A 22,185-nucleotide genomic window follows, 5' to 3' on the forward strand; every position below is an offset into this window, starting at 1 on the left:
GCGTTCAGTGTTTTCTTTGTGTGCTTGTCGCGACATAGTCTTCGCAAATGGCCAGAAGTCTCATTTCTTTTGCGGATCGAAATTTCACAAGGTCGGTCTGCATCTGGGATCTGTGGCTGAATAGCCTTGCTTAGGAGAGTGTGATGGAGGGATGAAGGTAGCATGCATTGCGGCCCAGCGTTGTATTTTCGGAGGCATCGGCGCTTCCTTTTGGCAAAGTACGCACGGTGGCTAGGCGTGAGGCGCAGCCACATCGTCGCATCGGCATGAGTCGAGTGCTTGCGCGTTCGTTAATAGCTCAGCTCGTATTATCAGGGGATGTCGTATTAGCCACTGTGAAGCGTTTTGCCGATGCCGTAGAAGGAGGTTAGCACAGACAATGCGACTATCATAATCATTCACGTTAATGCAGTAAGAGGATGATTTTGAAGTTGCGCAATGCGTCATGTATTTTCTTTTGGTAGATGTGAACCTCCGATGTCCAACTTGTATGGGTATCTAAGATGTTCTCCCATACACCAGCCCTAAAGTCTTATACAAGGAAGTGAAGAAAAGCAGGGCAAGCCCGCTGTAGTCAAAGAGCGACAAGAAATGTGAGAATGAGCCCTCCAATGCGCAAAGTATCCCCATATACATCATGGGATCTGCTATGCAACAAGATGGCAAGGCGAAATCTAGAAGAGCAAAGCTGAACAAGAACCGCGGTATCTGACGGTTCCCTTTCCGTGTACTCCGGTCACCGGTCCCTGACTGATGCGTGAAAGAATGAGTCGTAACTTGGTCGTGCAAAGCGCTGACCCTGCCTGCGCTAGCGAGATATCAGAATCTTGGGTATATGGATCGTGGCGTGGCTGAGGAAGACGTTTAGATGATCTTCCAGTTGACGCCGTGGTAGCGGGTAGTCTCAGACAGGCCAAGCTCAGACCAGACAGAGCGGGAGAGATCGATGTCGTACTTGTTGACGCAGCCAGGGCACATGTCCATGATCTTGGCTGTGGCAGTCTTGCCTTGGTACTCAATCTCGATTTGCTTTCCGCACCATGGGTTGGAAGACTCGCCGGTCATGACATCGTGGATGCTTCCGCCCATGGCGTTCCAGGCACCGATGCTGATGGCGACGACCTTGGAATCATCGGTCTGGAGCTCACCGCAAGCACCAAGGTCGCCAACGTTCATGTCGTAGACGGTAATCTCGACATCGTCGAAAGATTCACCAGAAGTTACGCCACCAGAGCCGTAGCTAGGGGCAGCGCTTGAGGGAGCAGGAGCAGGAGCTTGAGAGTAGACTGGCTCGGGGGCTGCGGTAGTGGTTGGCTCAGGCGCAGGAGGAGGCGCGACGTACGAGGAGACTGGGGCAGGAGCAGGAGTGGTGGGAGCAGGAGGAGTGTAGACGGAAGTAGGGGTCTCCACAGGAGGGGTGTAGACGCTGGAGGGCTTCTCGGGAACAACTGGAGTGTAGGCTGGGGGGGCAGCCTTGGAGGAGGTGGGGGCGGCCTTGGTAGGAGCAGCCTGGGGAGTGACCACAGCAGAAGACGAGGGAACGACTACAGTGCTGGTGGTGGAAGGCTTGCTGGGCTGCTCGTAGAATTCGCCAGCGCTGGTGGTAGTGGGCTGAGCGGTCGTCTCGTCGTCCCAGATAGTGGTGTAGACAACGACGGTCTCAGTGACGACCTCGGTCTTGTAGACAAGGGCGCGTCTGTCGAAAGGCGCAGCCACGGCGTAGGAGCCGAAAAGGATAGAAGCGAGGACAGCGGATGTCTTCATTTTGACGGTTGGTAGTGTTGGATAGCTGAAGGAATGGTGCTATAGGTGTTTGTTGGGGATTTGCAGGAGTGACAGAACCGACTAGCAGTTCGAATGAGTGGTATTGTGAGTTGTCGCGTTGACAATGTATTGTGTCAGGAATGACAGTGTTGAAGACAGAATGTCTTTAGGGAGTGAATGAATGAACAAGAAGACCTCGAGCCTGTAGAATGAGTGTTACAGGAGGGAGGGAGCAGGTTGAAATATAGAAAGAGTGTGTGGGTGATGGTGTGGGTTAGTGAGTGAAGGAAAGGTGGGCAGAGTGGATTCCCACGAGCTTTTACGCTAGGGCCGGCACTAGGCCGGCCCCTGGCAACGTGCCTGGTGCCATCGCTTGTGCATCGCATCCTCCGCTCACCACGACGCATCTAGCCTGCTTCTGTCATCGGGGGGCCTGCCACTCCGGGCCGGCTGCTGGTGGAACGGCGTGCCATGGCGGCCTCAACAACACCGCAAACAAGCTCGAGTCGTCGACCCACTACCACGCTCATTCGCCCATGGCCGTCGCTCGTTCGAAATTGTCGGCGCTCATCTCCACCGCAACGAACTCCAGACTTCCTTTTCCTTGTGTTCATGTGCATGCGCTTGCCAAGGGCCCTCCCACCTCTATCGATTGCCTTCTTTTTCCTTACACTGACAGTGCGCTGGTTTCCAGCTAAATATGGCCAAGCTCAAAATATCGCAAGCTGACGGGTTTCATGCTTCCGCAAGTGGCATGGCGACGGACACAGTCAGCCAATCACAACGCCGTGCCTGACGATCACTGCATCGCGGAGCTCTTCGCGCCCTCTTCCGCCAGGGGCATGGCTGGAGCTGAAGCCGGTAAACGAAACATCCCAGGCACAGCGTGTCTGCGCCTCGTTCGGGCACATGTCATCATCGCAGATGAGGCACCGACCGCTTTGACTGAACCTGTCTTGGGGAAATGCTACACACGTGTATCGCAAGGAGTCGCGCCATGTCTCCCTGGACTAACAGCAGATGGGCTAGAACGCAGAAGCGGTATGGCGACGACGGCGCGTGGCTATGTGGACACGCTCTCGTTATTCAGACTTTGCCTCTCCGTACTCACCATTGGCTGCGTACGCTCCACTGCCTGCCAGCCAGCTCCAACTTGCTGTGCGCCGATTCGCAACGTGGGACCGGTTGGCGAGCCGTCACAGCGTCAAGGTGACATATCCTCCTGCGGTTCTTCTGCCGGACCGTCTCAACGAAAGCTGTCGTTCGCTCGCTTTGTTCTGCACGCTGCCAACTCCACAGCTTCTGGACTTTGTGATGATGGCATTCACAAGCCGTCAGCATGCGCTGGAAATGAATTGTGGGGCTGCTGCACCTTCGGCGTTGTCCTACTGGGCGGCACTGGTTCCGCGCGGCAGCCATGTGCGAGAATTTGCGCCCTACCTTATCCACTTATCGATTGCGATACCTATCCATCTCCACACCCATCCCATCGCGGCCTATCACATGTGTGTGGTGAGTAACTCAGTCTCGCTCTTGGGTAGCAAAAGAGTTTTCATCGTTCGCTTCTCGGCAGCACGCTCATCGAACGACTGACGTTCACCCGTCCTGCCCGACCGCGCGTCTTCACACAAGGTCTGGGGTGTTTCTCGTGCGCAATATGAGAACCTTGATTTCGTCACCACTAAATGGCTTGCTTCTCATGATCACTTGGAGAGAGATTCCGGTTCAACGGGGAAAGCCGCAGAACAGGAGTTGGCGCTACGGCACTTCTGATGCACTGCTCTTTCAGTTCCTATGGTTCGCCGGGTTTGGCTTGAGCAAGTCTACCAAACATGGTGGATCGCCCAGGACCGAGGATTACCGCATTGTTCTAGATTGCAGAATCCTTCGCTCTTACGTGCCAACAGACCTGTATCGGCATCTGGGATTACATGCTCGGTAGAAGGCTCATGCGTTGACCTCTGTGCGTATCCGATGTCAAGCTTGCTTATGGTACACTAGAAGACGTCGAGATGCTTTTGCCGTCCGCCCAGTCTGCAACACATCGTCATCGTTCAAAGGCAGCGGCAAGTTTCTCGCCAACGGTATGCGTACCAAGAACGTATGTGTGAAGGATCAAACCCCCGGCAACAGACCACAACGTTGCCCCGGCCGATCTTGGTCCGATCGACAATTCAACAAGTGATCTTCGTTGCTTGTATGCACGCGATCTCGATCAATTTTGCATTGCTCCTACACACACATCGGACTACTCGGATAGACGCTGTATGCTAACAGACTACGCTAGCTGAGGTGTGGTTGTGCGACATTAGCATCTGGACAACTAGCCGAGAAAACTTCTCCAGCTTACCGATGATGAGAAGAGATTGTAGGCGTTGAGTAACGGCAGAAATCTGTGCAGCGTGCAGGTGTGCGAAACAGAAGATGTACCGATGATGAATACGTCATCGGCTGGTAGCTGACTCTAGACTGTGTATTGAGCACTGTACGTGTGGGTCTTCGATCATAATCGCAGTCTAGGGACGCATGAACGTCTCTGTTGCGGCTTTCGTCTTGGTCTTATCTTCCCAGACCCATGTAGTATTGCTTTCACGAGTCTATCTGACAAGATGGCTATTTGTCGTTGGCTTCCCGTAGCGTCTTGCTCGTCTTCGTACTGCATCATTCCCGATTGTTGGCTACAAATGCGCTATATCTAAAGGCCATTCAAGCAGGGAATCTTTCTCTTTCTGCTGGCCACAAAATTATTGGCAATAGATTTGTAAGAGTTTGAAACAGGAGCTAAGGCGTTCAGCTTCATGTCACACGAGGTCGTACTGAAAGTTGGTATATTTCGTATCTCTTACGCATGTTAGCTTATGGTTACACAATATCAAGTCAGCTCGCGTGCATGTGTCATCATTACCAAGCCAGTGTACCCCTTGATCAGCGCGGTTTGGTTCTTTCGCTCCTATGACGGTGAAGATTAAGGGTTGCCTACTAAATGGTACATTCCCTTGTAGCTGAATCCAAACACAGCATTGTCAAAGCTATTGTCTCTCGTCGCCTCACCTCTGTTCGCAAAACGTCTCATCAAGAACATCCTCCCCAGCAACAATTCTTCACCGGGCTCTGCAGATTCCGAAGGCTTCAAATACTCGTCATGGAACTTCACCTCGTATATCTCTCTCTCCTCGTCCTCCCTCCCAGCTACCCTTCTCGCCTCTACTATTGGTAGACCGAACTGACGACCAACCATCTGCTTGTACGAGCCCATATTAAAGATTGGTGCGCAAACGAGTTTCTGCCTATTTAGAAATCCCCGCGTATCAACGTCGGGCCAGGAAACGTCGTTTTCGTCTCGGACACGAGTTTTCATTTTGAGAGGTAAATACTCGTCTACTGCACGCTTTCCTCGTAGTAGATCGCGAAGGAAAAGCATGACTAAGTCCTCTGCGACGGCGACTACAAATAGCTTCTGTGCATGCTTATAAATTCGATGGGCGAGAAATGAGCGGCTGTGATCGGGGAAGTGTATCTTTCTAAGATCGGAATCGCAATCCACTACTTCTCTGATGTTTTCGTGCGTGGCAAGAGCATTTATGGCGGCTGGGGGAAGGAAGAAGTTTTCTACGCTAAAGATGGTGCACTTTATGGTATTTTGCTGTATGAAGTGCTGGATGAGGATGTATTTAGAGGTATAAGGTATGGTTGTAGGTGTGTTTATTGATGATGCCATTGCTCTCGTGAGATTGGCGGATGAGAGCTTGAGTGACTAGACTGGTGCCGTCCAGAGTTATTTAAACTCCGGTGAGAAGATTAGGTAATTAGAGCTCATGATTGTTATTACACAAACTGATCACGCTCAAGCCGTCAGCAGATTTGCGTGCTTATTTACTGCCAGTGAGAAACATATCCTGGCAAATTCTTTACGTCCGGCACATCCATAACCTCGGGTATGTCGCCCTCGCCCACTTCACGATCATCTTCGTAATCTTCATCAACATCTCCGTTCGGCTTTTCACGAAAGAAATACCACCTTCCCTCACATATAAAGCCCCACTGGAATCGAGGCCTCTGCACATCTGGCTCTTCTGTACTCCCAAAGACTTCCATTCTCCACACTTTCTCATCCCCCTGCCTGAGATGCTGCAGATCGAATGACACATCATAAACACTTCGTTCCCGGACGACGTGCACCGCTGAAAACGGGATGCAAGATAGGTATGGAACCACTTGATCAAATTTCTCTGTATCAAGCACTGGCGCACATACCAGTGCTTGGTTTCGAAGAAATTTGAACATGCTGATCCGATAATTTTCACTTATCTTGTAGTGTTTTTCCTGCGCAACAGGAAGATCATCATCATCCATCTCATCTAAGAGTGTAGAGAGGAATTCCAGACTGAGTCCTAGCTTGATGGCGAGGAGGAAGAGTTTCTTACTCTTCCATTCGATTAGATCTATAAGAGCGATAGCATCATGAACAGAGGACACTTCTTCCCGTGGGTAAGTGCTCTTGGTTATGAATACGGTGATGTCTTGACGACTTGTGAGGGTGTCCACAGCGCTGTGTGGGAGGTAGGATAACTCTACACCGTCGAATGTGCATCTTCGCGTGAGATTGTCAATGGCGTGGACATACTTTGCGAGCTGTTGCTCGTGCGTATCTGTGGGCAACAGTTGAAGGGCCATGCTTCTGGTGTACGTATGAAGGATGACAGAATGAGATGAGATCAGTGACTGTCTCTTATACTTGATGTGGCGCTTTGTCGTTTGGTCTGATGCAGTGCCCACGTGGATGTCTTGATCACGTAGCCGAGCAGGATTCCAGTGTCTTGATCACGTAGCCGAGCAGGATTCCAGTGTCTTGATCACGTAGCCGAGCAGGATTCCAGTATCTTGCATCTTTTGTGTCAATCTTCTAACTGGTCTCGACAGTTTGCTCCGTGTAACCTTCTCATCCTCTATATGGACGGCGAAATTATTACCAAACATGCAATGACGACGGGGCGAGGCGTGTAAGACGGGGAAGCAGAATCGAAAGACCATATTAATATGCAGCGGTGATTTGTTTTCGGGCTATAGGTACAGGATTGGTTTTTCGTGAAGCATTCTAACATCAAAGCTATTGCAATCATACCGTATACCAAAGTACAATCTCAAAGACCAAGCCCAACCTAGAACCATACCGCAGTCTGAGCCAAAGGCGCACTTTATTCTTATTCTTTCTGGTGACTGCCAAAGCACCCTCGGTATTAATCCAGTACGTCTTTCCGCCTTCGTGTAAATTATCAGACTCCCACACTTCATCTTTTGATCAAAGTGCACTACCAATATGTTCTTTCACTATTTGGAACCGGGGTTACATGCGCGATGGGTAAAAAGGTGCTCCGTGGAATTACTGCAAAGTTGCTCTTTCGATGTACCCATTCTCTGGATCCGAAAGCTATGTTCTCAAGTGTATCCATGGAAAGCTCAGCAAAACTCACAACAATAGATCACCGCGCTCATCACATCGCACGCGTTGTATGCGAGCAAATTGCTGTACGCACCCGATAGGAATTGTATTGCGAAGCATGATGCATAGACTCGAGATTTGAGGCTGGTCTTTGAAGGTCCATGACGTCAAGACCGCTAAGCTACCTACCTAGATAGGTAGTCCGTTATTTTACGCGCTTGACCACGGAAGTAAACCCGAGACACTTTTCATTTGGAATTCGTAAACTTTAGGGGTTAGTTTACATCGATGCTGCATCACTCGGGTCATTTTAGATAATTGATGAGATGTGATGGATTGCAATTAGTTTTACTATTTACTACACCCAAGGACTTCATGTCCTTAGTGGCATGAGGTTAAGCCTCGCTCTCAAACATCATGTTTCACTAAGAACTGTTCCTCAACTGGAGCTCAGCCTGCGCTGTAACAGCTGCTGGCATGCTCAACAGTGAACCGTGATTTACTTGCTGACCATCAAGGGGCATCCAGCATCCTTGAAGATGGGGTTCAACTTTCCGGCGGAGAAGTCGATCAACGCATCTGTGAGGTCGGTAACGCTGCTGACGGTGCTGGGAATGAGGTTGACAGCCAGCTGGTAAAGCAGGCAAGTAAGCTGAGCAGCGGTAGCATCGCTGGGCAGCTTTCCGTCGACGATGATATCGAATGGAGTAGAGAGAGCGTCGAAGTTGCCCTTGCCAACGTTGCCACCGAATAGCTTGGGGTACTTGACGTACTGAGCAAGAATCTCGTTGGTGACATCCATGTTCTTGTAGGGCTCGACACGCGAGAACCAGTTCTCGGGAATGCGCTCGGGGACGTGACGCCAGCCACCTGGGGCAGAAGAGTCCTCAACGGCACCGAAGAAGGACTTCATGGTTGCGAGATCTGGGACACCCTTGTCGCCGTAGCTGGGGAAGAGCTCGTAAAGGAAGGACGCAGCTCCGTAAAGGAGAAGCGAGAGGGGACCGAAGTAGAAGTTGGGGTTCTCTGCGACAGAGTCGTCGTACCGGTTGCTGCGGTACTTGGCGAGGGCCTCACGATCGAACTTTCCACCGGAAGTGGTGTCGGCGACCGCTTTCATCTGCGCGAACAAAGTGCCGTTGAAGCTGTAGTTGTCTCCGTTGGCAAGGAAGAAGTCGTTGCGTGTGAGCGAAGAATCGGCCTCGAACTTGTTGTGGCCATCAAGACCGGGCTGGCTGCCCAGAAGAGGGAGTGTGGCAGTGCGAGACGTAGCATCGCATCCGATACTGAGACGTCCGGAGAGCACATCACCACCAGCTTCAATACCGAGGACAGCGAGGAGGACGGAAAGGTCGTATCCTACGTTGTAGACATTCTGCTGGGCGTCGACCAACTCCTGGAAGTTGGTAATACCATCGTGTGAAAGGAAGTTGTGCTGCCTTCAATTAGCAAATGTATAGTACTCGCAGTGGATGCTACTTACGTTGGCTGCGGCGTTCAATCCTGGGCAGGGTCCACGGATGTCGTTGGATCCAGGAGCAGTGTAGGCGTGAGCCTTGTCGCCGTCTGCTGGCACCTTGATACCACCCTTCTGGCTACCGGGAACACCGTTCTTAGCTCCAGAGTAAGTGTAAGGAGCAACGTATGGAGCAGCGCCCTTGTGAACAGGGTTGAAAGGGCAGTTGGCCTGGCGCTTGACTTCGGCGTTGCGTGCGAACAACCTGGAGTTGACACCAGGTTGGCCAGCGACCCAGCCGTAGCTCATGGCACCTGAGGCCTGGAGGAGGAGAAGAGAAAGAGTATGCATGATGAATAGTAATCCCGAAGTGTACTGTTGTGGTTTACTCGAGATGACCTGAGAGGATGATCTTCTTTCTGTCGTCTGAGTCTTCTACTTATAATCTTTTGCCATCATCTCCTATCCAACTTCTGTTCCTAGATCGAGAGACGTAGATCGGGACCGAGGCAACTTCCTTACACGCTGTCAAAACCCTACACCTCCGCCAGCAAGTCTTCGATATCCGCGCACCTCGATTGGCTGAGACATTGCTTCCACCCCTGACTTCGCAGTGTGTAGTCGATGATCGACATACCCCGGAGTCGATCGGCGGCGATGTTCTGAGGTCTAGGCGGGGCAAGATAGGTAGTTAGGAGCCATGTCCGAAAGCGAGTTCGCATTTGCTACGGGACTATTGATGCGTACCTGCTTGGTAGCTCTTCATATGGCAGTGGCGTTGCACCTGGACGGAAGGTTTACGCTCCGCACGGACTAGTTCACGTCTCTTGCCCGAACTAGCTTGGTGCGTCGATCATTTCCCCAAAGAAGCTGTTTGCGCTCACAAGGTCCCATGCGGATGGATTGCGGGGAAAGCAAGTATCCAATGACGCATGGCCTATTTCCGCCAGACTGTGGTCATGTTGCATACGTTCAAGAAAAGATCGACAAGAACTACTATGATTGAAATAATACCGAGGCAGCTGTCTCAATGCCGCAAGATCTATAGGCTGAAGTAGAAGTTGCAAAGACGTAATTGACGTGGGAACTGGCGGGCGTTGTCATATCAGAGGCTACATTGGCTCAACGTCGCTTCTCGTGTGCGTCGGTACGTGGAGGTTGCCGGCAAGTGCGAATCAAGTCGCCGAGAAGCCATGCGTGACGATGCTTTGAGGCCCAAGATCTGACCAAGGGGTATTCAGACCTGGTTCGAGGATTGAGTGGTAGGATAATAGCCCAAAACCTGGTAAGTTCTGTTGCGCAGCGAAAGACACCGATAGATTCCTTTTTTGGAATGCCTGCTCCCGCAGTGTTCATAAATCTCCGAAGAGGAATATCGATCAACTCACAGGCTGCAATTTCCCTCAACTCAATGCTGTGGAATTGATCCCGGATCCAAGAAATTCCAAGCCTTTCCAACCGATCACCAAACTCTCATCACGGTCCATTCCGTCTGCTGCACGCTTGAAATGACGACCTGTCTTAGAACTTGAAGCCTGCCGAGGTAAGTTCCAGCTGTTTGCGAGAGTTGCCCCCACGCTGGAGAGAGCGTGACGAAGAGCGTATCAGGTCATGCTGAACAGTTGCGTAGGTCGACGCCGTCAAGAACCGGCTCGATGGAATGAACGAGTGCAGCATGGGCTACAAGACCATGGTGTCGCACTACAACGCATGAACCTTGAGATCTCGATGGAGTTCTGCTTGATGGTGCATGCTACTTGCTCGGCGTGCAAGTCCGTCGTCATACTCAGTCCACTTTACGATTTGGAGTAGACTGAGCGATCCAGAGTATGATAATCCATGCACAGCCCTGTCATGGCCATGTAGAGAATACTACGGCTCTACCAGGGTAACCATGAGGAGCCGCAGGCCACGACGGGAACGCGGAATTTCACCGTGCAGACTGCCAGAATTCTTCTCTTCCCAGTAAAGCATAATCTGACTCGCGTCGAGTCTGACGCTACGTAAAACGGGAAACCTGGGGCTGACACCACGTGGGCGAAGATCCTTGAACGAGACATCATCCTAGAGATCCAGACGAGATTGAGTCAGGCAAAAGGCATACACACATTTTTACTTGTGTCCTGATGCCTGTTCCGCATACCTGTGATACCAGGCACGAAGTAGGTTCCAAGTTCTTCACCAGATCATGGCGAGGCGTCAGGTATGACCCCTGGTCTTCGATGTAGCTTACATGCTATTAGTCCAGGCTGAGTATCGCTCGAGTAAGAATTGCTCACTTACCTCTAGCCCCGTCAACAACAACTAAGAAAACATTTGCACCTTCCAGACTTGGAATGGAGAGCCTAGGATAGCTGGGTAATGAGCAACAGTAGGTTGGAAGAAGCACATCGGGCTTCACTGATCAGTCATCTCGATGGTCAGTTCCAACCAAGAACAAGCCGCAGTCCGAGTCGAAGGCGCACCTGCTAAGCGGCCTTCCCAGCAGGCAACTTACTCTTCCACTAACAGTACTGAAAAATCAAGAAAGAACAAGGCGCTTCCAGACCGTAAAACGCGCGCTTTGCCTGACCAAAATGGGTTGGCAATAACAGACAAAAAAGACTCAACCAAATTGGAGCCCTACATCACACCATCATCATCACCACCACTGGTCAAAAGAAGGCCAAAAAAAAACGAGCGACAGTACTCTCCAGCGGGGAATTGAACCCCGGTCTCCCGCGAGTTGCCAATACTGGTGACAAGCGGAAATACTGACCACTATACTACTGAAGAAGAGTTGGTATCGCTGATACCAGTGATGGCAAACCTCAAAATTGAAACCTATAAGAACACAGACAATCAACCCCACTCAAGATTGTTTGTAAAGATAGTCCACTCTGATCTTGGAAGATATTGTAGTAGAGCAGCAGAATGTGGGTATCAGTGGAGACAGAAGAAACTAGCGAGCGGTGAGAGCAGCAAGCCTCGGCAAAAAGATAGATAGCGACGACAGAACTGTAGCATATCGAGAGCGCAACAAAGTCAACTCAATTCTTTCAGGTAACGCTAAGAGTAGACGATTATATACATATCGCGATATGGAGACAAGGACGCCAGTCATGCGGATGGTATCGAGCGCCAACATGATGCAAGTCGACTCGAATACGCCTCCGCGCCGAGTAGGATGGTACAGTATGCGAGTGATGTGTATTGGGGGAGAGGATGTGACAGGTCCTCCGCCCCAATGTCGGATTTGTGAGTGCGTAGCTGTACGCTTATTTGTTGACCTTGGACTCGCGGCCGATAACGGGGTTCTGACCGCTTGCGAACTTGCTGTCGGACTGAAGCAGCTCGTCGGGTTTATCTGCAAATACTTCATTTAGCCGAATTCCAAATGCAAAGAGGTTTGCACAAGCTTCCTCGTCGGAGTTTGACGTACCGTGACGAGCGTAGAGGTGGTAGTCCTCATCTGTGTACTTGCCGACGTGGCCGCTCTCGACATCCTTTCGGGTGAGCGAGAGCTTGTTCTTGGGCAGACCCATGGAGCCGAGGTAAGTGACAGAGTTCTTCCACTCAACGTCCTTACGCTTGTTGTCCCACTTTAGCTCCTCGGCCATGATGTCAATAACCTTGGGGAGAGCTTCCAGAGCAGCCTGGGCGTTCAGGAAAGCCAGGCGCATGCGGCGCGCGATTACGTCGGTGGCCGTCTGAGCGTACTCGTGACGGACGCAGTAGCGGACCTCACCATCGATGTATGGGTAGAGCTCAGCCATCTTGACGCCGCGGACAGGGAAGCGCTGCTCAGTGGGCGATGCAAGAGCTGCGACGGTCCATGCACGGTCACCGTAAGCCTGGCAGAGGTATTTGGCTACGTCAGTCTCAATGCCGTAGTGCTGGATGAGGTTGATGAACAGGGTCTTGGAGAAGCCGTGAGCACCAACGAGTCGAACACGGTGGGTCTGGCAGGTACCGTCAAGAGGAGCCTCGTCCTTGACCTCAGTTCCGCTAACGAGAGTGGGGTTCACAAGCGGCTGAGTCTTCAGGCCGTACTCCTTGATCGCCTCGTCGACAGTCTCTTCGGCCATCTGGCGGTAGGTAGTCCACTTGCCACCGGAGCATGTCATCAGGCCGGAAGGAGAAGTGGTCACCAAGTGGTTGCGGACAAGACCCTCAGTCGCGCTCGCGTTGGGATCACGGACGAGAGGACGGATACCGGACCAGGCAGCGAGGACGTCGCCGCGGCGAACGTTGATCTCAGGCTGCAGATAGCGCTTAACCTCCTTGAGAATCCAGTCAATCTCTTCCTCGCCAGCAACAGGATCTTGCTTAATATCACAAGCAGTGTCTGTTGTACCGGCGATGGTGTTGCCCTGCCATGGCAAGAAGAAGATGACGCGGCCGTCGGAAGTGTTAGGGTCAATAAGACCCATGTTTGAAGGGCTGTAGTAACCAGGGAGAATGACGTGAACACCGGAACTAGGGGCGACGATTTCCTGAACCTCTTGGTCGTCCATCTTACGGATGGAGTCGGTGAAGGGACCGGTAGCGTTGATGATACCCTTGGCCTTAATGGAGAACTGTTCAGACTTCTTGCCATCGCGCTCAGCAATGCAGTCCTTGGCCTTTGCTCCGCACAGACGACCATTGGCATCCTTCTCAAGCTCAGTGACTTCGAGATGGTTGACAACAGTTGCGCCGTACAGCGCAGCGGTCATGGCGATCGAAACGTTCATGCGGGAATCGTTGTGTGCACCATCTGGTGACGTCAGTTCCTGCTGCAAAAGGAGTGACCGTTGAACGTACCGTAGTAAACAAGGGCTCCGACAAGGCCTTCCTTCTTCAACATGGGGAACGCATCCAGAGCCTTGCTCTTTGTCATGTAGTACGAGCTCTCAATGTTCTCTGAACCAGCGAGGAAATCGTAGAACTTGGTACCAGCCCAGAAGTAGGGAGCTTGCCACCACTTCTGGATCGGAATCATGATCGGGAGCCATTGTGAAAGATGAGGCGCGGTGTCCAAGAAGTAACGACGCTCACGGAGAGCTTCAACGACGAGAGCATATCTAAACGAAGTCAGAAATCGCATGGATAACATTATGGGGCAACTTACTGGTTGTAGTCGAGGTTCCAGACAGCCTTTTCTAGATATCGTACACCACCGTGTACCAGCTTTGTACTCTTACTGCTAGTACCACTGCTGAAGTCGTCGCGCTCGACAAGCGCAACCTTCAGACCTCTTGTAACAGCGTCAAGCGCAATACCGGCTCCAGTTGCGCCACCACCAATGACCAACAGGTCATATGGCTCTTCCTCAGCCTTCTCAGCTGCTGCCGCTGTAGAGCCACTTCCACCAAGCCACTTCTTTGCCTTCTCTGCGACCTGCGAGACGACACCTGCGCTGCGCTTCAATTGCGCAATCTGCTCATCGCGGCTCTTGGCGGAGGGGAATGACGGTGGTCGGAAGACACCTCCCTCGCCATATGTGGGTGGTGGGACTGCGGCGGCTTCTGAGCCGGGGATATCGCGAGGTCGTAGGGTAACGTAGAGGGCGGATGCACCAACTGCTCCAGCACCAGCTGTGTAAAGCAGCGGCTTGATGAAGCGGCTTCCTCGTCGGGCAGCCATGATGCTTTAAAGGTGGGGTATAAGATCTGGAGATGCAGTCGCTCCAGGCGGTGTTGGTCTAATGTACAAATGCGTCGATGGAAAATGCTATAAAGATCTGCTGAGCCTGGGAGGCTTCATCGACTGTCAGCGCGCCCGCGCATCGGAGATAACGTTGGGTGTAGGCACGGAATTCAACTCACCTCAAAAATGAGTTACAATGGCATGGCGACCATGGCGCTGTGTATAAATTATTCCGTAGGTTTAGGATGTAGGACAAATGGGCAATTGGGAGCTGCAAAATCTGATTATCATACGCTTCGGATGACGACAGGTGGAGTTCGCGGCGACTGCGGTCCACTTTCTCCTCCATAAACTCTGGCGGCTCATCTCCAGCCGATTTCCACGCGTCTGTGCATTATCACGCCGAGATAATGCGGCGGGGTCGTGCCTTGATGTCCTACCAAAGCAGCGCGTGGCATGGCAACTTTTCCTCGCGGCCGCGCATCTTCCGAACCTCAAGGCCGCTCATGTAGACAAGATAAATGCACAGAGTCGACATGCAGCTAGCTGCCACTAGGAAGAGGGCTTCCGCTCCCATCACAGATTCGGCGGGTGCGGCACACCCCCAACGCCCCAGCCCCCGGTTTGCCAAGAGCAGAGCCTCATGATGATCTCATGCCATGTGGGGACAAGCTTGACATGTGTCGGAAGCATTGACTTTTGTTGAGCATGTTGGCGACGATCCCGTCTTCTCTTGGACGCCTCACCCCTTTCACCGTACACTCAGGTATGGCTACACGAGGTATGACAGCCCTATAAACTTGTCGGTGTGTCCTGTGTTGCGGTGCTATCCGCTTCAGGTAGACTCGCGACGTATTTCCATCATTTGGTGACGGTCGTCTGAATCGCAGCTCCAAGTCTTCTAACGCGAGAGTGGCATGAGAGAATTCCTCCTGAGTTCCAAAATCATCCATGAGCTTTTGCAAGGTACCAGATCGTTGACGTGAAGAGTGCGCTTCTCGGTGACCGCCTGGTCGAGATCCATACCCAACGTCCGCATGATCCCTGGAGCGATCTGTGATACCCCGAAGGTCGCTCGACAATCATCAAGGAAGAGTGACCGAAGGAGAACCGGCTCATTAGGAGCATTCTATTCGGGCAGCATCATCCCACCGCCATGGCGGATTCCGCTTGGAGAGGCCGTATGCATTGCTTCCGGCGGAATACGCAGGTTGGAATTCCGAAGAATCCATCCAATGACCTGGCGCGGACATGAAGGACTGATTGTGCGAGAGTCGGGCGTGTTGTGGGCCGTTGTAAACGGTAGACTATGTTAGGCATGCCGGGCGTTGTCGTCTAGCCAGCTTATCGATTACTGGAGCTCGAGCCCAGACACCAGAAGGAGACCGCATCACATCCATACTACAGCACAGCAACGCCAATATGTAACAACAGGGTATATCTCGAACCTACGTACAACTGATTAAGCGCCAGCAGCTCCATCGTCTACACTTGAAAGCCCACAGCACCGCGGTAGACGGCACCGCCCCATCTCAAACACCGAAACGCCTAGCTACCCAAACCCAACACCACACATGCAAAGACCCTTCAAAACCATTACTCCACCCCATCACATCATATCCTCAACACCCACAACAACAACAAAACATCCAACGCCACAACCGCAGCAGCGATACTCAGCACAGCACCCTGATGCACCGCACCCAGACGCTCCTGCCTTGTCCGCATGCTAATGACCGCGACAACGCAAAGCACCAATGTACTAATAGTGCCTAACAGGACAGCCGCATCAACAACACCTCTTTCCTTCTTCCGACTCGTCATCGTCATGAGACCCAAGATGAGGTCCATGACAACAGCTGCACCCAGTGCGGTAGAGTAGAAGCGCAGTTTAGTCATTTCGATCTTGTGTTGATGCGTTTCTACCTGGCCGAGCAATGCGCGACGTTCATTGAAGAGGTCGGCATCGTGGCGTGGGTCGCGGAGAGAGCGGAAGAGCGTGCTGAAGTAGCCATCGCGGTTCGATGACTGCGCGTGGTTATCTGTTGTTCCGTAGTTTGCGGCGTGTAGTATGGGGGATGAGTCGATCGTATCGTCATCTGAGTCTTCGGCAGCGGAGAGTGACGCCTCATCAGCCTTGTCGTTCCTGCCAAAGAGTTTCTTTGTCTTTCTTGCTAGTGCTTCGACGAAATCTTGGCCGGGGTATTTGATGGGCGCATCAGGGTCGACGTAGATGTAGTAGCCAGTCTCCTCGTCTTCGGGATGGTCGTACTCGTTCCAGTATCTCTGCTGGACTTCCGGCTCTGGCTCGGTCCGGCTCATTGGTGGAGGATAATCTGAGTAGGGCTTCCGGCTCTTCTTCCGGAAAGCTTGTAGTGGTGGCGGGTCGACAAATTCGTGTACTGATGTTGCAGAGGACTCCTCATAACGAGAGGCCAGTGGGCTGGATTGTCCATCATATGAGGTGTTGGATGTCGAAGTTGCTGGAGGCGATAGTTGAACTTGTGAGCCAGTTGCGCTCTCTCGAGCTCTGCGACTCCGCTTTGTCACCGGTTCTGGTAGTTTGCGGATATCCTTCTCGAGGAGGGAGACCCAGAAGGGGGCGGACATGGCGCTGGGTTTGCAGCATGTCCAGACAGCATGAGCTTCTAATGAGAAACCTCGAACGCGTTCAACCTGCAATCGTTAGTGTACTGGTTGTGTATAACCTTGGGAATCGACGTACCAAATGACTGCGGTCAAGGGTCTGGATGAGCGCCATTGCTTGGTTGCCTTCACGCCGAATCTCTAGAACAGCATGAGGGAACTTCTTTGCTGATTCTGCTCGAGCAGCCGAAGTCCAGTCGTCATCTGCTAAATCTTTGTACAGTGTATCTTTCAGACAGATGTCTTTATCCAGTGTCGCCCATATGCCTCCTGTTGAGTTATTGTGGAGTCCAGTGAATCGTGTGCGTTTGGAAACCGCACCAGCGATAGGCTTGGTAGATTGGTGCTCAGCAAGCCACTGTCGAACCGCCGGTGCATTGTCTTTAGCCGATCCGTTCTCAGAATGCTTCATGCTGTCCTCTCTTACGGAAGTGTCGAGAAAGCTTTGCAGACGCTTGCGCTCCATCTTGACTGTCTTGACGGCTACCGGCGACTGCCCCTGCGCATCCGCCTCTGTGCATACAACAACCGCGGCTTCGCCAGATGCGCAACACCGCACTTGACCAGCGGCCTTTATGCCGATGCTTCCCTGTAGTTCTTCCGTCGCTCCAATCGTACTTGCGTTTTGTTTGAACGCGAAAGCTTCAGGGTGGTCCAAGACAACTACCCCAGTGGTGTCTTCGCTGCCAAGGTACGGGTCGAGGTTGGTTGTGGAGGAATGGCGGCGGAGAGGCGTTCCTTTGCCCGATGCGTGCCGTCTGGCCTTGCTGACGTACAGGCGCGTATGTTGGAGCAGCAGGACCTGTGCCTCGACGATATGGTCTGGATGTATCCAGTACGTTGCTTTGTTGCCCTTGGACCCCAAAGGCACCGTGTTCATCACCAAGTCAAAGTCGAGATCCCCGCCCTTCTCAATGCTTCTAGATATGTGTGCCGCGGACGACTGGCCGTTGGTGTTCTCGGCATGCGACGTAGACGTGCCATCGGCATCAAAAGCGGAGCGGAGCGCGTCGAGCACATCGATGTATTGGTCCAGGAGATAGCCCAGATCCAGCTGGAACAGGCTATCCGGCCGGCTACTGATCTCCTGCTTAAACACATGACTGAGTTCCCTGTCCTTTGTCCAGCGCTTGTATTTCTTGAGGATCTTGATGAAGCCCGTCCGTTGCGTGACTTGGAATCGCGAGAGCGACCTGATCTCCTCTCCAGTCCTGCGGTTGTGTCAGCGGGCGTTCTCTCTACGCGTGTTCCGGCGCATCCCGCGTACCTTGCGACGTCTGCATCTATCTTCGCATATCTCTCCACGATCCGCGCGGGGAGACGCCCGCTTGCCGGATTGCGTCGCGCGCGCAGCTGGTCTAGCGTCTTGCTGATATGCTCCAGCCTGCGCTCGATCTCGCCGCTCTTGCTGCGCACGAAGAGGTTGATGCGGTCATGTTGTTGTGCCAAAACATTGAAGAAGGTGTCGCCGAATGCGCGCTCGGTGCTCTCGCCCTGGCCTGGGATGGATACGGCCTTGTTCGTGCCGGGCGTCGTCTGGTGCTTGATAAGGTCTTTGAGATAGTCGTAGTCGATGTTATCTGTAGGCGCGTGTCTGTCAGCGGAACGCTCTCCGTGTCGCGCCGTAGCGTGCGGGCGTGGTACTCACAATGGCCCCATTCTGGTATGGACCTCTGTCTGAGAGTGTCGCCGTACTTCATTCCAACAAATTGATAAGTGGGGTGGTGGAAACGGGCCCAATTGGTTGCGTCGTGCGGGTTTGTTATGAATTATGAAAGCGATAAACTGGCACCGTCAGATAAGCCCTCGAGGGTTCATGATTGCACGGTCGTGCAATATACGTGCGAGCGTTGCACGTTCACACAGTCAGACAGCAATTGAGCCGTTGGACCGTTGAACCGCCGAGACAGGGTGCCAGCCGGACTACGTACCGTTGGTTTCAACTGGGTGAATCAAGATAACACCTCCGCCGTCGTCATGCCAAGATATCCGGCTTATGACGCGCTGCTAGCCGAGTATGTGAATTTTAAATGTGAGACGAGTGCGGAAACCTAGAGAGAAAGTGCCAGAGCAACATGGCGCTGTGAAGGGTGTATGTACTTATCGATCGAGCGCAGGTGTTCCTCGATAGCTTCGATCCACGCTATGATGGAACCTTGGAACCCTTCTCCGGTGCTACGCAGGCATCCTTGTACGTGCGCAAGGGCCCACATCCCATGCAGCCGGGATATCATCTCCACTCAACACTCAAGGTTATCGTATGACGGGGAGGGAACTGCTGAACGTGTTCCCTGGTGTTGAACCTCGGTTGGTGAGGTAAGCTTATCATTCTTCAAGGGTCAGCCCAGAGTGTCTACAGTACAGCCTCAACGTGTGACCAACCACTACTGATAACCTAGCATCTTCAAGGTTGATGTCTCCGTTAGAGAGCTTGTTGCTTCCCGCACGCCATAATCGATTCGAATTGAGCAAACGACATTAGCCGTCTGCCGTGTTGCAGAGAAGCATCACGATCCACAGTTCAAGGCGGCAATCGGCATGTACCGCGCAATGCCGGCACGTTGAACATCGAGACGAAGCCTCAGCTGTGGCTGCCATCACAGTTAATCTAGATCGTCAAGCAGCAGGAGGCATTGCCAGGAAAGACGACAGAATGTCACTACACCAACGCGATTGGCCAATGCAAGTATCTGGAGAAAATTGGAGAAGAAAAGCTTGCATCTAGACAAGGATAGACGTGCAGCTTAACGAACCTCCACTTGCCTGTTGCGAGACGAACCAGGGATGTTCTCTACACCACACAAGACATCTCTACATAATTGGAGCCGCGGAAGAAATTTGTCGCATGATTATTCCTTGCACACAACCTTCTCTTCAGTACGATAACAACATGTCCCCGCATCTATCTGGTCAATGAGAGACAACAGCGATGAATACTCATCAACCGTCCCCACACGATAGTACTTGCGGCCGCCGGCCACCCGTCGCAGGGACCTGGACCCATTGCCGAAGTGGAGCTTCATCATGCCCATCCCGTGGAGCCGCGGTAGTGCTGGCTGAATTGAGCGCCTCCGAGGAGCTACACGACTCTCGTCGTGCTAGACGATGGAGACGAAGTGAGTCAGACCAAACATTGTGAACTTGATATACGAGAACGAAGGATGAAGGCAGCCGTTAGTTTCGCCACTAAGTCTACCTTTTTTCAAATCACAAGTACTGAAGGAAACGAGTGGCAATCCCACATATCCAAGTACACGAATTTGACCACCGAGAGGAGGTTTCTGCAAAGAAATCCGCCAAACCAATCCATATTCTCTCAAAGGATCGATATGCATACCCGAGTTCCACGGAGCTACGGCACTTGTCCGCCACATTGGCGATGCTTGTATCAACATCTGCATGCACGTCTGCGCGTCTCCATTTCATGCTGTTAGTCCTGCGTCTTGAAAGGTCGCGTGCTCACCTGCCTATACCGGCTCCGCTATGACGGACAGGGGTGCTGCATATGTAGGATCGCTAGAACGCCGTATATGACATCGCGCTTGCATGATCCAGACCCAGACGTTTGGAACGTTTCTGCCACTTGCGACGCGTGTGTTGCCCACGTGGGTGATCGGTGTGGTTCTCATGGCTTCAACGTGGTATGTCGGTTCGAGTAATTGTGAGGATTCGAGGTGTAATACTGCCGGTGGTAGGGGTCGAAATCGACTCAGAATTGAGGTTTGTGGGGCGCTTCGCTTGCTTACTTGCTTCTTGTAGCTTCATGTGAAGGACGAGTTGCTTAGATATCGGTTACATGTACGATTGGCCTTGATGGTGGATCACAGGTAGATAACTTGGCGATCGCTGAAACTGCCAATGATGATATAATAGTCTATGCGTCAACAGACATGAACGCGGTGGTTCATTGCGTTGGAGAATATCCTTGGTGCAACGGTCCCTACGTACTTGTCAGAACACGTGAGCTGTCTCCAAACAGTACGCAATGTACGCACAATATCATTCCAGCGCACTTCGTGGAACGACATGCACACTGAAGAATCTCAGCACTTCATCATCGCCCAAAGCTTCACACCTTCACCCCCCTCTTGGCCCCTCCCTTCACCATCAACCTTCCCCTTTCCCACAATAATCTCCTCCAGCATCTGGAACCCCAAATGTGTATACACATCCCTACTCCTCGGAGACGTAGATTCCAAAACCACAGGCCACCCCTTCTCCCTCGCCATATCAAGAACAGGGCGAATGAGGTCACTAACTTTAGCCGGGTTGGAAGTAGAAGGGTGAGTGCGGTCGTTTGCTAAAAGGACCAGATGTAGCATGTGAGTTGTCTGGGGAGGGATAAAGCGTTTCCGCACGTGATGAGCGAGGGAGTTTAGTTCTGTTACGGCGGGCGGGTTGTGTGGTTCTTCGGTGTAGTTTTCTGTTACTGTTTCTAGTGTCCTGCATAACACATCGTTAGTATGTTCCAACCTCAAACCCCTGCCAATAGCATTCTACTCAAATGCTACATTTCTTGAAGGATAAACATCTCATGATGATAGGTCATGTACTTACCAAACACTAGCCACCCCACTCCCAGGAACCGTCATACACCTGGCTCCCGCTTTGATGAAATCCGGCACGATAAACGCAAAAACCTCCTTGTTCATCTCCTCTCCAATATCCGTCTTGCCAGAGCCCTGCATTTCATCCAGGAGGATATAGCGTTGAAAAGCATCGGGTTCGAATTGCTTGGCGAGAATTTCGATCGTGTGGTCTAGCGTGTCTTCTATGAGACCAGCGGGAACGGGGATTTGCGACATGATGCTGTTATTGAGGGATTATCAGGAGTTGAAAGTAGGCTTCAGGAAAAGATTGTGGGTGTTGATGCAAATGGAGGTACATGGACTTTTGGCAGTATACTAGTAGTTGATGGGGTCGGTCCGAATTTTCAATGCTCCGGTCCGAAGTTCTCTACATTATGAGCCGGCTGGGCAACGTGTATTACGGTAGGTATTAGACGTCGCTAGCTTCATCCGACCGGTTGCTCGCTCGTACGAGGCTTCCGCGGGCCCCGCAGCGGTACCTGTTCACCTGCCATACGCTGTAACATACTTGAACGACTGGATTCTGTTGTGGGGCAGGACCTGGGGTAGGCCGTGCATGACATGTATACATCACGCGTAGTACGTCTCACGTTGTGTCGAAGAAGAGGTGTTTGGTCTCAAATCAATGAAGCGCTCCGACTTGGAATGTCGTCTTCTGCCTTGATTGAACGCCATACTAT

The 22,185-nt window shown here is 52.2% G+C and overlaps 5 protein-coding genes and 1 non-coding gene across 6 annotated transcripts; all 6 read right to left on the reverse strand.

Annotated features, from left to right (window-relative positions):
- Window positions 1-864: 864 nt before the first annotated feature.
- J4E92_001772 (uncharacterized protein) lies at window positions 865-1,764 on the reverse strand (the record flags this gene model as incomplete). The annotated part of the gene is made up of 1 exon (XM_051493183.1): window positions 865-1,764. One exon carries the CDS (start codon window positions 1,762-1,764, stop codon window positions 865-867), a length of 900 nt encoding a protein of 299 aa, XP_051356414.1.
- A 5,939-nt stretch (window positions 1,765-7,703) lies between these two features.
- Window positions 7,704-9,011, reverse strand: J4E92_001773 (uncharacterized protein; the record flags this gene model as incomplete). The annotated part of the gene is made up of 2 exons (XM_051493184.1): window positions 7,704-8,639; window positions 8,688-9,011. 2 exons carry the CDS (start codon window positions 9,009-9,011, stop codon window positions 7,704-7,706), a joined length of 1,260 nt encoding a protein of 419 aa, XP_051356415.1.
- A 2,337-nt stretch (window positions 9,012-11,348) lies between these two features.
- Window positions 11,349-11,435, reverse strand: J4E92_001774. The gene has a single exon. It is a non-coding gene; the product is annotated as a tRNA-Asp (tRNA).
- Window positions 11,436-11,917: 482 nt separating this feature from the next.
- Window positions 11,918-14,267, reverse strand: J4E92_001775 (uncharacterized protein; the record flags this gene model as incomplete). The annotated part of the gene is made up of 3 exons (XM_051493185.1): window positions 11,918-13,398; window positions 13,446-13,705; window positions 13,753-14,267. The coding sequence occupies 3 exons, from the start codon at window positions 14,265-14,267 to the stop codon at window positions 11,918-11,920; spliced, it is 2,256 nt and encodes a 751-aa protein (XP_051356416.1).
- Window positions 14,268-15,884: 1,617 nt separating this feature from the next.
- J4E92_001776 (uncharacterized protein) lies at window positions 15,885-18,616 on the reverse strand (the record flags this gene model as incomplete). Its single annotated transcript, XM_051493186.1, has 4 exons — window positions 15,885-16,946; window positions 16,996-18,127; window positions 18,184-18,496; window positions 18,565-18,616. 4 exons carry the CDS (start codon window positions 18,614-18,616, stop codon window positions 15,885-15,887), a joined length of 2,559 nt encoding a protein of 852 aa, XP_051356417.1.
- Window positions 18,617-20,959: 2,343 nt separating this feature from the next.
- Window positions 20,960-21,721, reverse strand: J4E92_001777 (uncharacterized protein; the record flags this gene model as incomplete). Its single annotated transcript, XM_051493187.1, has 2 exons — window positions 20,960-21,359; window positions 21,474-21,721. The coding sequence occupies 2 exons, from the start codon at window positions 21,719-21,721 to the stop codon at window positions 20,960-20,962; spliced, it is 648 nt and encodes a 215-aa protein (XP_051356418.1).
- Window positions 21,722-22,185: the final 464 nt, after the last annotated feature.

Source organism: Alternaria infectoria (assembly GCF_024043175.1).
Source record: "Alternaria infectoria strain BMP 0036 chromosome Unknown scaffold_2, whole genome shotgun sequence".
Lineage (NCBI taxonomy): Eukaryota > Fungi > Ascomycota > Dothideomycetes > Pleosporales > Pleosporaceae > Alternaria > Alternaria infectoria.